The 15273-nt window shown below is 42.0% G+C and overlaps 1 protein-coding gene across 26 annotated transcripts in view; it reads right to left on the bottom strand.

Moving 5' to 3' along the window:
- Nucleotides 1-15273, bottom strand: part of clasp1a (cytoplasmic linker associated protein 1a) — a 108213-nt gene that overhangs the window by 14719 nt on the left and 78221 nt on the right. For 4 of the 26 annotated variants that reach the window (XM_079661895.1, XM_079661920.1, XM_079661906.1 and 1 more), the window contains 13 exons: nt 14892-14999; nt 13785-13811; nt 12994-13158; nt 11175-11279; nt 7949-8011; nt 7222-7325; nt 6599-6622; nt 5354-5598; nt 4419-4482; nt 3998-4161; nt 2117-2195; nt 1875-2018; nt 878-973 (listed from right to left, as the gene is read on the bottom strand). In XM_079661895.1, coding sequence (XP_079518021.1) covers nt 878-973; nt 1875-2018; nt 2117-2195; nt 3998-4161; nt 4419-4482; nt 5354-5598; nt 6599-6622; nt 7222-7325; nt 7949-8011; nt 11175-11279; nt 12994-13158; nt 13785-13811; nt 14892-14999 — 1388 coding nt within the window. The remainder of the gene's footprint in view (nt 1-877; nt 974-1874; nt 2019-2116; nt 2196-3997; nt 4162-4418; nt 4483-5353; nt 5599-6598; nt 6623-7221; nt 7326-7948; nt 8012-11174; nt 11280-12993; nt 13159-13784; nt 13812-14891; nt 15000-15273) is intronic. The other 22 variants (XM_079661919.1, XM_079661901.1, XM_079661910.1 and 19 more) reach the window with 11 other exon arrangements.

The raw sequence follows: 15273 nt of genomic DNA, 5'->3' as shown, positions 1-15273 counted from the left end.
GTTTAACTGAGCTATTGCTTATTTTAAGTTATTATACTGCTGCTATTTTACCATGGTGTACATATCTGCAATTTTCTTTGTCTTTTTTACTTATTGTGTTATTAATAACGTGCACACACTTAGTCATTTTCTTTATTTGTTAGTCTATTCTCCTCACTTTATCTGCACTACCTGCTGTTGTAACAATGTAAATCTCCGCGTTGCGGGACAAAAGGATTCTGATTCTGATTGCTCTTAAAATAAGTTTGAATAGATGAATGGACTAACAATCTGATATGTATATATTTATGTTGTTCCTGTTAAGTTTATGTAGACTTGTCGTATGTTGCTTCGGACCAGAGTAAATAAGTGTAATCAAATATGATGTAATCATGGATAACTTTTGAATACTGTTATTGGGACAATAACGTTTTTATAATCAGCTTTAGAGTCATATTTTGAATTTCTCTTGTACATACATAGAATGTTAACAACATGCAGGTACAAGTGTGAAAAAGAGGTTGTTAATGTGAGTCAGAAAAAAAATGTGCAAGGCACACAGAAGAAACAAAACGGCATTCCTATCAATACAATTGACTTGGAAGTCCGTTCGCACAAAGCAACAAGCATTTCCTGTCCTATTCAAAAACATTCCAGGTTAAAGGTCCCACGCTCCTTCTGTGGGTGCACACCAGGCGGAATCTATTTGGTGAGTGATCAATTTGCAAGCACAGAGTGGATTTTAAGTTGTTACAGCGAAACAGCTGGAGCTTCAATCCTGAAAGTGAGTGACAGACGCCACACTGGAGCTTCTCTGTTTCTAGGTGGTGGTTAGGCACCGGGCAGAGGGGGCATTGCGTGCTTATCATGTTGTGATTGGTAGCTGGCGGGGCTCTACCTGCTTACACCTGTCTTCCTGGTTGCCCTCAGCGGACAGTAAGGCTGCAGGGCTGGACCTGCCCGCTAGCTCCTCGCTCACCCAGCTATGAAGGGTCTGGGGCACAGTGGGGGCAATATGGGCATTACAGAAAGACACAGGACCCCCAACCTCACATGTGGATGCAACACTCACCCAATCCTTCCTAGCACTAACCTTTTTGTAGTATGCCAATGAACAACAGCAGTGTAACAAACAGGATGGGACACGAGGGAGGACATGTGACACGCGTCAGATAGGGGGAAGATAATGGGCCAATGACCGAAGGCCGTCCACACTGAGAACCTTTTATCAAAGTTTACTACTGTGGCTGAACAAACAATCCAGCCTGAAGAATTCAAATGATAACAAGTGTGGAGGTTTACAAGATTCCTTCGCTGTCCAGTGTAAATCTGGATTATTCCTAATGCAAACACAGATGAGGTGTCGATGTAGTCAACTCACAATGCACATCTTATTTTAACCTTGTTACATAACGTTTTACTAAACACCTCTAAGCAATTAGTTTCGCATTAAGCTTGCTCACCCACTTTTAATGTTATTTTAAAAAGAAAATAGTTTAGTATGGCATTACTTCCTATGGAGATTATATATAAAAAATAATTTATGTTGAGGGAAAAAAATAAAATAAACAATAGATTTGATGTGAGATGTAATCTGTTCCCTTCTCATTCTTCGTGGGCCCTACATCTTCTGGTTTAGAAGGGTTACATTGCACCATGAGGATTAAAGCAACAAATATGTCATGTGTCACATGTTGTTTTAACCAAAGAATCAAAAATACATTCATATTCTCTGATAACTCCAGTGTGCTGAACAAATGCTTAAGACCTCAATTAGGAACAAAAGGAATTTTCTTTAAAAGAAAATGGGATGAAAACCAAAAACATTATTCTGCAGGAAAAAGTCTGTACAAGCAGAAAGATTTGGACAGTCAGTGCTGGATAATGTGGCCTACCTTCCTGACATCAGAACTTTTGGGTTCAGTGGTCCAGGTGATGATGCGAGAGACGGCCAGGCGCGTCTCACTGGAGTTGACAAAGTCTGTCGGGTCCATCTGCCGGGCCAGGGTGTCGATGTACTTCAGAATGGCCACCTTAACCTGAAGAGACAGCACACGTTCAGTCATGTCTGACAAAAATGTTCCATCAACCACACTGAGCAAACCAAACCAGGTCTGTGAACAGAATGAGGGTTTACCTTCAGGTTAGGGGTCTGAGTCTGATCCACGATGAACCGCATCAGGATGTTAAACTGCTGATCGAATGGGAAGGAATCCCTGACACACATAAAGAAATGAGAGGTTATCTTTTTGCTTTCCTATGATGGAACATTATTGAACAAGCTTGACTGCTCAATAATGAGGTTGATCACTAATTCAGAGGTATAGGAAATCACGTGTCCTACAAACAGATCTCCTTCAAATAAGCATGGGAATATATGAAGCTATCATGCCACCGTTATTCTGCACAATATAATCCCGATAATTATCAAACATGCTTATACACGTTTATAAAGGCATTAAAACATAGTGGAATCACGTGGACTTACATTTGACTTTATTTGTGTTGCATCCCAGATGTTTGATTGTCTTTTTTGTGAAAAACTATCCTACACAGGGTTATAATATAAAGGTAAAATCATAATAAATAAATAAGTAAGAACATTGTGTGAATCCATTCTTTTCTACTTCCTTGATTCCTAAAATAAATCTCCAATTATATTTTTTTAAATAACTATTTAATGGTTGTGATTTTGCTGCCAATAATGTATTAACTCTCAACATTCACCACAGAGTGAGTCAGAGAAAAGCACCAAAAATGAAATTTACATTTCTCTAAATCAGTGGTTCCCAACCGGTGTGCCGCGAGCAATGTCCAGGTGTGTCGTAAAATCTTTTTATTTTATGTTCCAAATGTTTTTCTCACTTAATAAACTTCATTTCATGTATTACATGTACAATGGAGTTGATAAGCTAATAAAACATATATATTGCTCAGATTTAGAAATATTCAATTGAATATAGCCTCATACTGACTGCTTAAATTCTCACGTCAGCCGTCATTGTTTACGGCGTGCAGACTGCAGAGCAGCTTTTTATCCTCGCGCCAAAGCATTACAAGAGTAATGAGAGTGGGAGTGCTGGAGGAGAGGTTTGAGTCATATTTCCCTCCTGTGAATGAAGACTTCGATTGGCTCCGGGAGCCGTTTAATCCTCTGTCATTAATATCAGCCACTAACAGCAGAGCTCAGGATGAGCTCGCAGAGCTATAGGACCGCTCCCTGAAACTGGAGCACGGTGAACTACGTCTGGATATCTTTTGGCTGCTTGTGGGACACGAGTATCCATCCCTCTGTGCGAGCTGGCGTTTTCCTCACTCATATGTCCAAAACAAGACCCGCACCTGGCTGTCAGTGGAACAGGACCTCCGAGTGGCACTGTCCACTATCGCCCTCCCGCCCCCCCCACATCAAGAGACTCTGCTCCCAAAAGCAGGAACAAGTGTCGCACTAACATGTGCCACACATCGTTTTTTTTTTTTTGCTGTTTCCCCGTATGCTGTTTAAACGGATTATTCTGTTATAATTATTATTAAGTTATTATTTATTTTAAGTTATCATAGGCCCACCTCTTTTGAAATCCAAATGTAAAATAATAACTCAGAAGGAGAGTTGGAATGAAAATGACATGTATTCTCGTTTTTACACATTTTACTATTTTAAAGAAAAGAGCCAGTATGCCTGTTTGTAATATTTCATTCATCATACTAAGAAATGTTGTTGACGTTATTTGTTCTATAAAATGTTCTATTAAATTAAATACAAATTTGAAAACCAATTGATGGTGTATTTATTGTTTATAGTTTAAGCTCTGAAGTGGCTTTTAAATCTACGAAAAGTCAGTGTGCCTTGGGGTCGAGAAATATTTTCAGGTGTGCCTTGGTAAAAAGGTTGGGAACCGCTGCTCTAAATAGATGTTTGGGGAAATAATTTCAAGCCCCTTTTCAGTGTAAAAGAACAGCAGCCACTGATGTTTGCTGTGCCCCCCTGTGGCCCGGACAGTTTGAACTGGTTAAAGACCTTGTGATATCCAGGGCCTTCTGGACTTTGGCCTGCACGGAGCCCAGCAGGTCGGCCCCCATCTTCTTCAGCAGCTGGGTGAGCAGCACAAAGAGCCAGTCCTGCAGGTCCTCCCTGTGCACCAGGACAAAGTCCACCAGGGTCTCCAGGAACATGCTGAACACCTGAGCACACATGCACACTCATTACTGATAGGTTTAAATAGGATGAACCTGCTCATGTTCAGACAGGTACATGCCGGTAGTGATATGGATAGAAAAAACACTTACTCTCTGTTGTTAAATCCACAGCAAGGCAGGCCATGCAACAAGAGACACTGATTAGTTTCAACAGGCAGGCTCCATCGCTGTATTTTAGACACCATGCCTTTACACTGAGTCTCATCTAGTTGCGCTTCAGTTAGTGCAGTCGTATTCTTTACCTTGCTATGTGGGTCTGCAAACATCCTTGTGAAGATCTCACAAAGTCTCTTCAGCTCCACTCGGCTGCAAGCGACAGAAGAAAATCATCAGGGCAGGGTTCACATCTTTTTTTGGTTTTGAACAACACTTATAAGCACATCTTTTTTTGAATTGGCTTATATTAAGTGTCACTAATTATGCTCTTTACTTATTCTGTAATTGATTTGATACTCGCTGTGGCAGCGGGGTGTGGTTTGGGCGCTGGCTGCTGGAGTGAAGGGAGTGGCTCGGCCGGAGGCCAGACAGCTGATCGGAATCAGGTAATTAGTGCGGGAAGAAAAGCATGTCGTAACCTGGTTCTGTTCTGTTATGCAGTAGGCGGGATCCTGGAAGGTCGCCAGAGGACCTGTGAAGTTTCCCACCCGGGCAACGTTTGAGACCCGCGCATATTGTTGTTTGGAGATAATAAACGCCTGTGGTCAACCAACCTGCTCTTTCCGTCCCTGTTTGAACCCTGTGTGAGCGGAGAGGCTCACACTCGCTTTTTAAAAAAAAAATATTTCTATATACAGTTTATACACAGTATGTTCACGCAATACCTGTAATATTATAAAGAGACAAGAGACACTGGACATTTATGTCACAATTTATTTTGGTCCAGTTTATTCAAAAAGAATTATACTTTATATGGCCTTCATTAGATTTATTTTCAACCCCCTCAACTTTTTTGCTATATTTGATGTCATTATACTTTGTCTAAACATCTGCGTTTGTGCATATGTCGATATGTGTATGGTTGTGTATTTACTGTGTAATATCACTGACGGTCCAAACAGTTCAAGTCTAACTTCTCTTTTGGCTGTTCACTCAGTTAAAAGCTTTCTGAAATCTAACACACTGTATGTGAGCTGGATATAGTACCAAAGCTCATATTTGCCCTCTGAGCCCAGCCCACCTGAGTATCCTCTGGCTTTTGAAGAGGTTCTGCAGGCCCAGCAGGCCCTCCTTCCTCTCGGACCAGTTGGAGCTGGCGCAGTGGTTCAGGACCTCGGCCACGTCTTCCGTCTGCCGCAGGTAGTGAGGGATCCCTCCGTTCCTGGAGCTGTACGAGCGCTCCGAGCAGGCGCTGGAAGCGTCGCTGTTGGCGTCGTCATCAGAGTATATCCCCGGGGATTCGTACCTGCGCCTCATTGGCTTCCTCTGTGGGAGGAAGAAGATTGTGATGGAAATGTGACACACAATTTGATTCCTAAATGTTAACAAGGCTCTGCAGGATGTGTTCTGGTTTGCATCAGGGAGACGTGCACTCAGTACATTTCATCTTTTATTCTCTGGATTTTATTTATCCGTTTAAAAGGAAATTCAGTACACAATTGTGATATTTATTTTCTGTAAATACGTACGAAGGGGTAATATTTCAGTAAAAAACATAAAAAAGTGTAGAATTTCAAAGATAAAAGACAACAAATGGGGAAAATCTATGTGGTTGATCATTCATTAATGTGCAAGATAATTTTTTTTAATTCTGAGATAATAGTCACAAATTAAAACATTGAAATAGCCAAGGAACGGCATGGCTTCAAAAGCTGTCGTGAGATAAGGTTGTGACATTCAGTCACAACCTTATCTCACCACGGCATCTCACCCCAAGACATCCAGGATGCTTGGCAACAAAACAAATGTCTTCACATATATATCATTGACATGTTTTTTTCTCTTATTGTTCTACGACTTTAATCTCAGAATATTACCCCTCTCTCCCGGCTCCTAGTAATCTTTTATAGTTTTCTGTAATGGCTCTAATACGCTGTCGTAAATTCCTCAGTTGAAAATGAAATTCACTTTTGATTTTTGTTGATGAAATATGAACATCAAAGCCAGTAAAGCAGTGTGACAATAAAGCACAAATGAATAGAATAGTAATGACACAGCAAACAGTAGAGCATAGTTAATATCATGGACTTCATACAAACTAAAACAAGTATATGAATAAGGTACCAAAACTATTAGTTACAGCACATAATATTACAACGTGAAAAAAAAATACAAATTCAAGGTTCATTCAATCAAATTCAAGCAAGAAAGAGGGTTGAGGGGTGTCATGAGCCAGTAGAACAAATCAAGCTCCATTACTGTTTTCTGAACTTGATTAGTGCGGGACAGCATGGATATACAAACAGTATGTAAAGTGACCATCTACCTTATTCCTGGAGTCTCCTAACAGCTGAAATGGTAACAAACAACCAAGAGGGAAAGATGAGAGAGGGGAGCTTTAAAGATGGAACACACAATAAGTACACTACACATTTCACTGGTGTGTGTGTGTGTGTGTGTGTGTGTGTGTGTGTGTGTGTGTGTGTGTGTGTGTGTGTGTGTGTGTGTGTGTGTGTGTGTGTGTGTGTGTGTTTTCACGCTCATGATGAGTGTCGCCCCCGGTAGTCTTGTATCACAAGGGTTCCAGTCTGACCAAATTATCTTAGTTATGGTCAGAGTGGTCAAAGAGGCCTAAAACGTATTAATTTAATGTCTTTATATGTATATTATTTCCGTCAGCGATCCAGGGCTGTATTTAACAAAAGTTACAAGTAATACACTTAATCATGATTAATAGATTGTGACCCAGATTCAAATGATTGGCTGAATATGTAAGGATTGAAAAAATTAAGTTGAAAAAGTTACGTTTTTGATAAAAAATAATCACTTACAATATTGTAATATGAGCCGATATAAAAACAAAGTTGCATGAAACCTTGCCTAGTGTTTGCTTCAAAAACAATCACATGTCAATAACAACATGATTATTATTCAGTAACAGCAGCTTACCAGAGCATCAGCCACCGCTGCCTCCACCTCTGTGCCGGTGTTCAGGACCCTCATGGCGTTGACAGAGGCAGAGATCCTGGCTTGGTGGATCAAACCATATCGGTCTACACAGGAAGGGGGATGAGAAAGATAGTAAGTCAATCTTAGTTATAAAAGCAAAAGTGGCCACTGCAACTTACCTGAATGGGTTCTTTCGTGTGTAACAAAACAAAGAGCAATGCACTGCAGATGAATGAGCTCAAAAGGAAAATATTCTCTAGTAAAAGAAGGAAGAAAAGAAAAACTAAAAGAGAGGATGACCAAGCCTACCAAAGATGCACCAAAGAGGAAACAACACTAATATGTTCTTAAATGTCAAGAATGAAAACAACAGAGGCACAACAGAGACAGTTCCATGAGAAGGGGCAAATAACAAAAAGTGAAGCTAGCTGAGTCAGCATATCAAACGCTGTAGATTATACATCCACAGAAATCACAGCTATAAATCAAAGACAATGAGGTGAGGTCAAGCAGATGAAAACCTAATGTTTCTCTTTTCATGCTAAACAAAAACAACTGGCCTTTCTTACCTTTCCTGTATGTTAAGTGCAATGCTCAAAAACACTAAAGTAAAAGGGTGATGGATACTTAAACACGGAGGCATGCTGGTTCAGTAGGCCTCAAAGAGGGAACCTGGGGGGTCTGAGAGGGGACTGGGGGGTCGAGGGGTTCTGGGCATGCAGGTCACCTGACTGGCTGTGGGGGTCGGCTGTGGAGAGAGCGCTGGTTGAACGGGAGTGACGTCGGGAGGCTGCAGGAGAGGTGGGCAACATTTGGGCGGGGGGGTTAGTGACACACACTACAGGTTTAAAGGTCCCATCTCATGCTTTTCTGGTTATTACCCGTCCCCTTGTGTGTTATGAAGGTTTTTCTGCATTTAAACGGTCTGCAGAGTCACAAACCCTCAAAGTACACCCTGTAGCGAGTAAAACTCTAACACAGAAAAGACCAGTCTATGCTGCCCCAGAACGCCTCATTGGACATGATTCTTTCTCCATTGTTTTCTTCCTGGGTATAGTGATGTATTTCAGGTATAGTGACGTAACGTGACATAACGGCTCCGCAGATTGGTCCAAATTGACTAATCCGCAGAGCTCACATGGAGGGGGGGGGGGGCAGGAGCTCCAACAAGCCGTGAATACACATACTATACAGAGATGCTGCATGAGAAACCAATGTGACTTTGGAAAATTGCACAATATAAATCTATTTTAGTATACCTCAACAATGGAATTATTATTATTAATTATGATCAGTAGCAATGGCCATGACATGGGACCTTTAACACCGGCCTCTGAAGGTCAGTCTCAGCAGCAACTTTACCACTGCTGAACATCGAAAGGAACCCTGAGAGGCAATGGATTACTTGTTTTCTTTCTTTGAACACTGGTGAAAAGAAAGTATAGGCAGGTGATTTTCCTTTTCTTTTGACAGGATCTATTTTCTTGTACCACTCATTGTGACCCAAAGGGACTGAAGAGCCTGTACTACCCCGCACTGATGCTTACATTTCTCCATGTGCTCTTACCACAAGCTACATATATTTAAGTTAGCAGTTTAAGAAACATAACTGAACTGTGTTTATATTTGTTTGAAATATATTTTTAACATATCAATATGACATCAGGAATGACTTAAAGGTCCCATGTCATGCTTTTCCGGTTATTACCCGTCCCCTTGTGTGTTATGAAGCTTTTTCTGCATGTAAACGGTCTGCAGAGTCAAAACCCTCAAAGTACACCCTGTAGCGAGTAAAACTCTAACACAGAAAAGACCTCCCCAAAACGCCTCGTTGGAGATACGTCACTGTCCATTGATTCTTCCGGGTAACTCATGATGTCATGCGTTTCCCGGAACCAAATGGACCAATCCGTGGAGCCGTTACGTTACGTCCGCGGAGCCGTTACGTTAAGCCCCCGCTGATTGGTCCAAATTGACCAATCCACGGACTTCCTCACACACACACTCAGTGAATGCAGCTCTGCTGATCTCTCCTCCCTGGCTGCAGGCTGATAACAGACAGTTGGGATCGCGGCGAAATTCTCTCTGCAGGTCCATTCTCTCAGCGTTTATCAACCTTTTTCTTACTCAATATCAAGCCACACTTATTGTTTTTACTTCGGCTGTGACTTTGTGTGTGCTCAGGGTGAGTTTGGCTGTGTTTCGCTGTGTATCGCTAAACAAGGAAACCACACCTCCACGGAGCTCAGCGTGATTCACAACGTGAACCAACCAATCAGAGCACACTGTTCTCACAGGGAGGGTGGGGGCTGGAACTATTGGAGCTACAACGAGCCGTTAAAGGCAGAGAGTGAAATTCAGTGAATACACATAGTTTACAGAGATGCTGTATGAGAAACCAAAGTGATTTTGGAAAAATGCACAATATAAATCTATTCTAGTAGACCTCAACAATGGAATTATGATCAGTGGAAATGGCCATGAAATGGGACCTTTAAGATCAATTTGGAACATGGGATAGTAATGCACCCTCTTGTGTCTGAAATGATTATTACAACAACAAACACGAGTGATCTAAAGCACACAAAAAACTGTTTTATATAAATTATAACTTAGGCAGTTTATAGTGGCAAAATAAAGTTGTTTGTTTTAGGTCAGAGCTTCCTTTATTTCGCCTCATCCACAGGTGTGTTATATTTAATTTGGAATCGTAATGAATTGGACAGAAAATGTGACTCTTGTTTTCAACCTGAAATGAGTGCTGTTGTTTTGATAGGACGTAAGAGTATTAAAGGAGATTACTAATAACCCCTTAATCTTTCAAACAGGACCACAGCTGGCTTAAACACCCTTTTTTATAAATATTAGTACTGATTATTTTGAGGCCTTAACAGAGATGTTATTAAGCTCTGCTGCAGTGGGAAAAAGGGTCCCTTCTCCATGTGTTACTATTTGATATACAGTTAGGTAGAGATGGAGGTAGCCCATTATTCATAAACCATACCAGCATTGTATTCTTCCCTTTGTAAACCGATGCTAAAGCACTGACAGTCCTTAATCTGACTCTAAAGCAGGGAGATGCTTCTCAGGTTCTATGATACAGCACCACAGAGATACAGTTCAACATGTGGTATGTATTGCAAAAGACATCTGTACTGAAATTAAGACCACCAGCCTAGTGGTGTGAAAAACAAATTTGAGTTATGACATCATTTCCCAGAATGCAACAGCACAATACTATGAGCTGCAGTACCGGGCATTGTTTCTGGTGATGTCTTTTCTAAGTCTGGTCTTAATTGTCTTCTCTCCTAAATGCAGGTTTGGTCAGGGTTATCTTCCTTAGTTCCTAAATTCAGCTCTCAGTGAAAATGATTTATGTTGTTAGTATCATGTGTTTGCTGTTGTAATGCTCATTTTGGCAAAAGAAAAAAGGCAACAACCTGTTCTGAATGACTAAAGCATTCATGTTTTCTGAGTGCATCGAGAAGTTAACATTTCACAGATTTTGCCTATTAAAAATCGAATAATAAAAAAAAAAGTCAAACTGAAATCTGACACCAACACTTCCCCCCCCCCCCCCACCTACTATGTCTGCACCTATGTGAAGATGAAAAAAATGTGGACATTTATAAATAGATAATCCTGCCAAACTCCTTTTTTTAAGTGCAGGAGAGAAAACTATTTGGATCAGAATTTCAAAATGGATCACCAGAATTTCATTTCTCACTCAGCTCTCAAAGCTTCCATACAAGAGAAACTGGAAACAGTACATTCAACTTCTCTAAACCCAGGAAGACATCATTAGTGCATGCACAGATAAATACAGGCAGACACAGAAAGCATGCTACAGATAACACCAACAGGAAAAGAGAAAGCTTGTGTGAGCATCTGAGAAGACTCTCCAGTCGGGACCCTCACTGGGAAAGGGGGTCCATGAGCTGAGCGGTACTCACCCAGAGGAGTGAAGCCCCGAGCAGGGCTGGTGTCGCGGCTGCTCTCGCGACTGGTGTCACGACTGCAGCCCTGACTCATGCTGGGGCGGGGGATGCGGCTCCGGGCTAGCGTGCGGTAGGGAAGAGCAGTAGGAAGAAGAGCTTTACCACACAGGCTGGCTGTCAGGACAACAAGTTAGATGGGAAGGTCAGCGCATTCATGAGGGAGAGACAGATGTGAGGAGCAGAAGAGGAGGAGAGATTCTGAAAGAAGAAGCCCTGCAGACTGTTCTCTACCTCTCTAAAGAGGTTTGACTACTTTTCATTTTGGATTTAATGGCATGAGTACTTTGAAAAACGATTGACAGTGTAAAGTTAAGAAGTTACTCTGTCTTGGTTAAGGTTTTTATACACACTGCTGTCTAAGGGAACAAGTTCTGTTAAACACCATTCTTTATTTCTGACATGGCTTGTATACTAGCCAACTAACACAACTACATGTCACATTTTTGTGAGGGTAATCTGCCACACAAATCATAAAAAATGGCTTTATATATCAACATGGGGGTTTCCATTATGCTGCTGAAACAATCAAGCAATATCGCTGAAGAGGTGAACAAACTCAGAAATGTTGCATCAGGCCAATTTAGCATTTTGCCCTGAATGAAAATGCGACAGGATCATAAAGACATACTTTACGATATGAGAATATACTCTGCAAACCTTAAGACCATCACTATTTGAATATTCTATGTGAACTAATGCACACTCAGACCGATCAATGAAAAAACGTCCTCCAGGGGCTCTAATGCCCAAGACATAAAGGAGGACAAAGAGGGTCTGGAGAGATAAGAAGCAGATGAAGAAGAAGTGAAAGTGAAGACAGGAAGAGGAACAGAGTCAGTGCCAGGATGATGGTGAGTGAGCTGGTCAAACAGCATACTGCTAGTACGGGTTAGACTGGACTCCACAGAGCAACTCCAGCTTGTGTTACCGGGTGACAAGGACTCCATAAAGGAGAAAAGGACACTTATTTTGAACACTGATCAAAAACAGTATCCTGTTCTCGTCAACACAAACCTGTAAACATTAATAACCACTACCACATTTGAAAACAAAACCAAAGTGAAGGAACCTCAATTAATACGAAATATTCAACATTGTGGCAAAAGAAACATGCTTTCATGACAAGCACTACATCACCCACAAGCCCCACTGCCTCTCAACCAATCACACACCAGAATAGATCTGTGAGGAATGTGTAGCTGAAACTAACTATGCATGACGATAACAGAACAGACATTGCTGTCTTTGTCATCTGCCTTATTGTCTGTGCAAATAATAAGCCCACAATGCTTTGTGGTGGACGGAAACAGTCTGAGCTTCAGTGTCTGACTGTTGCAAGGTTTCAAAGGACAAAACAAACACAAGGTTATCTCTGCATAAGAAATGAAAAGAAGGTCCAGTTTCACATGTTTTAGACATCATTCTGTGTAACGTTTGTATGACGTGGAGCATGCGAGTGGTCAGTGTTTGACTTGTTGCTGACTAGCTTCACAGTGCCTGCACAATTAAATGCGGATTTGACAAGAAGTAGACAAATTCAAATGTCATGAATCACATTACAGTGTCTTGTGTTTTAAGAGAGTGATAAAAACGTTCTTTCTACCGAGCAAGATCAGTGTATGGAAAAACAATGGGTATGCTTGTTGTGTCTCGCCTTTGTTTTAGCTCTTACTTCTGTCTTACAAATGCAAGCCACAGTAAATAACTTCTCTAGACTTTGACCCATTAGACTCTAACTGTCACTGAAGAAGTGTGTGCTTGGTGCCGTTCTCACCGAGGCCCAGGCGGGTAGGGCTGGTGTCCCGGCTGCAGCCCTGGCTGCGGGGGACGCGGCTGCGCTTGTCAGCAGGCGTGGTGGAGGCCGACACCGAGACCCGAGGGACCCGCCCGTAGCTGCTGTGGCCCAGCAGCTTCCCCGGGGAGCTGGAGCGACTGCCGGCTGTGGGAGAGAGACACGTACCGGGGTTACACAGCATCCAGGTACTGAGGGAGAGGAGTAAGGAAGGTAAAACCTTCAATAACATGCTCAGTTTAATCTCAAAACTCAAGCCCTGTGGAAGCAGACCAGATGCTTTGCCGACAGTGCAACACCAGAAAAGGTGTTGTGACATATTATAGTGTCTTCTCCTATAGTTATTCATCTCAGTGTGGAGTCTTAACCTATGTCATGGATTTAGACGGATTGAAAGGTGAATTCATACGTTTTTTAATGACAACACGACAGTTGGATGTAAACAGAACACACGGGGTGAGGGGGGGCAGGAACCACATGTAACTCTGCTGTGGGGAGACAGTTACTGTGGAAAAACTTCAATAGTGAAAACAAAGAATACAAAGACAACAAAATGGCAAACATGTCCGACTCCATACAGCGCTCAAACTGTGGGGGAAGGTTATCAGAAATAAAAATGTGAATGTGAGGAAACATCTGCATGCTGCTACCCTACTGTACATGGTGAAACAAAGGTAAAACAGTGATGAGAATGGACGGGCATGCAACATTCTTAGAAGGAGTTGCTTTGTGATGAGCTCCTGAATTGTGATTGGATGAAGCTGAGGCCTTACCATTGATGGGATTGGCTGATCTGGATCCTGGGTGATGGAGGCAATAGGCAGGATAGGGTGGAGAACGGTCAAAATGAGACAGAAGGGGTTATGTTTATTGACTTTACCCAGCATGCACTCTGGCTTGTTAGCATGTTAGCTGCGACCTGATTAACAGCAGAAGCCCTGAGTGGCAAGCGAGAATAAAAAAAAATCTATTTTCTAAGTATGGTCTCAAATGTTTCCTCTCCTGTGTTCATTAATAAGACATCTTTTTTCTGTTGTGTGTGTTTTGTTTGCATGCCTGCAATGGGATCTGTGGTTAACACAAGCTAAATAGTTTTCCACCTTTTGATTCATGACAAAAATTGGTCAGTAAATGTCTTGAATATCTGAAGCTTCTTTGCTAACAAGTGACTACATGAGACTACTAAACATCGCCACGCCAAACACAAGTCCACCTTTATCTGAGTAGTGGTGATGAGCAGCCATGTGACAGTGATGGAGTTTGTTTTTTAGCCATACTTACTTCTGGCGATTGCATTTACTAAATCAAAAGTCATGGAAGTGGTGTTAATATGTGGAGATCATCCTGCTGAACAAAACGTGTAAGTATCATTAACGTTTGTTTGCTAAAGCCTTTATACAATGCAAACTTCTGGGGTCGTCCAAAAACATTCATCATCACACCACTCTGTACTGGCCCTGCAACACCCGTTTCTTAACTGTTCTGAAGTCATAAACACAGCAGAGATAACAATTAGATCAGACATTCGGATCCCCACATTTTCTCACTTGCCTCTCAGGGTTTTTTTAGCCCACTGACAGATCACAAGAATACATAGATGCCAACATACTGTGAATGCAGGTAGGCACACTTGCACAAATACAAACGATTTGTGACAGGAAGTGGTTTCAAGATTAAAATAACACACATACAAGAAACAGCAACACATCTACTTTAGTATGATCTCAATACAGACAAGATCATATGGAAACATGAGAGTGACAGACTGGTAAACAGTAGGCACAAACATAGCTGTGTACGGCTGAATGTGTGAGATGTTAGTAGTCTGTTATATCTCCAGCGTCACGGTATGGGAGCCTGTGTGGGGTGTATATACGTACGCTGGGACTGGGAGACGATTTTGGCTCGGCTGCGTCCCCTACTGTCCACCACTGAGGGGCTGGCCCCCCCCGTACTGCCCGAGCTCTGCCTCCTGGTACGGACTCGACCTGGACGACAAGGGAGAGAAGAGAGGCAGGGGGGTTTAATACACATGAATGACTTTCACCACAACCCTGGACAGAGTAGCTGGAGAGGAAAAAGTCTGGGGAGACAGGATGAAGAAGACCTGGATGAGGGGAAAAAGCCCCCCTGAAACACACAGCAGGGAAACAGACACACCTGGCTCTATTAGTTTGCAAATCATTCTCAGCGTGCGTTTTAACCTGCAACCAAAGTTCATGATGGGTGGGGTAATAACTGTGCCTATAAGCACAGTTATTA

Source organism: Notothenia rossii, assembly GCF_949606895.1.
Source record: "Notothenia rossii genome assembly, chromosome: 2".
NCBI classification, from domain to species: Eukaryota; Metazoa; Chordata; class Actinopteri; order Perciformes; family Nototheniidae; genus Notothenia; species Notothenia rossii.
The sequence above is the reverse complement of the archived record's forward strand: the minus strand, read 5'-3'. Positions and strand labels throughout refer to the sequence as shown.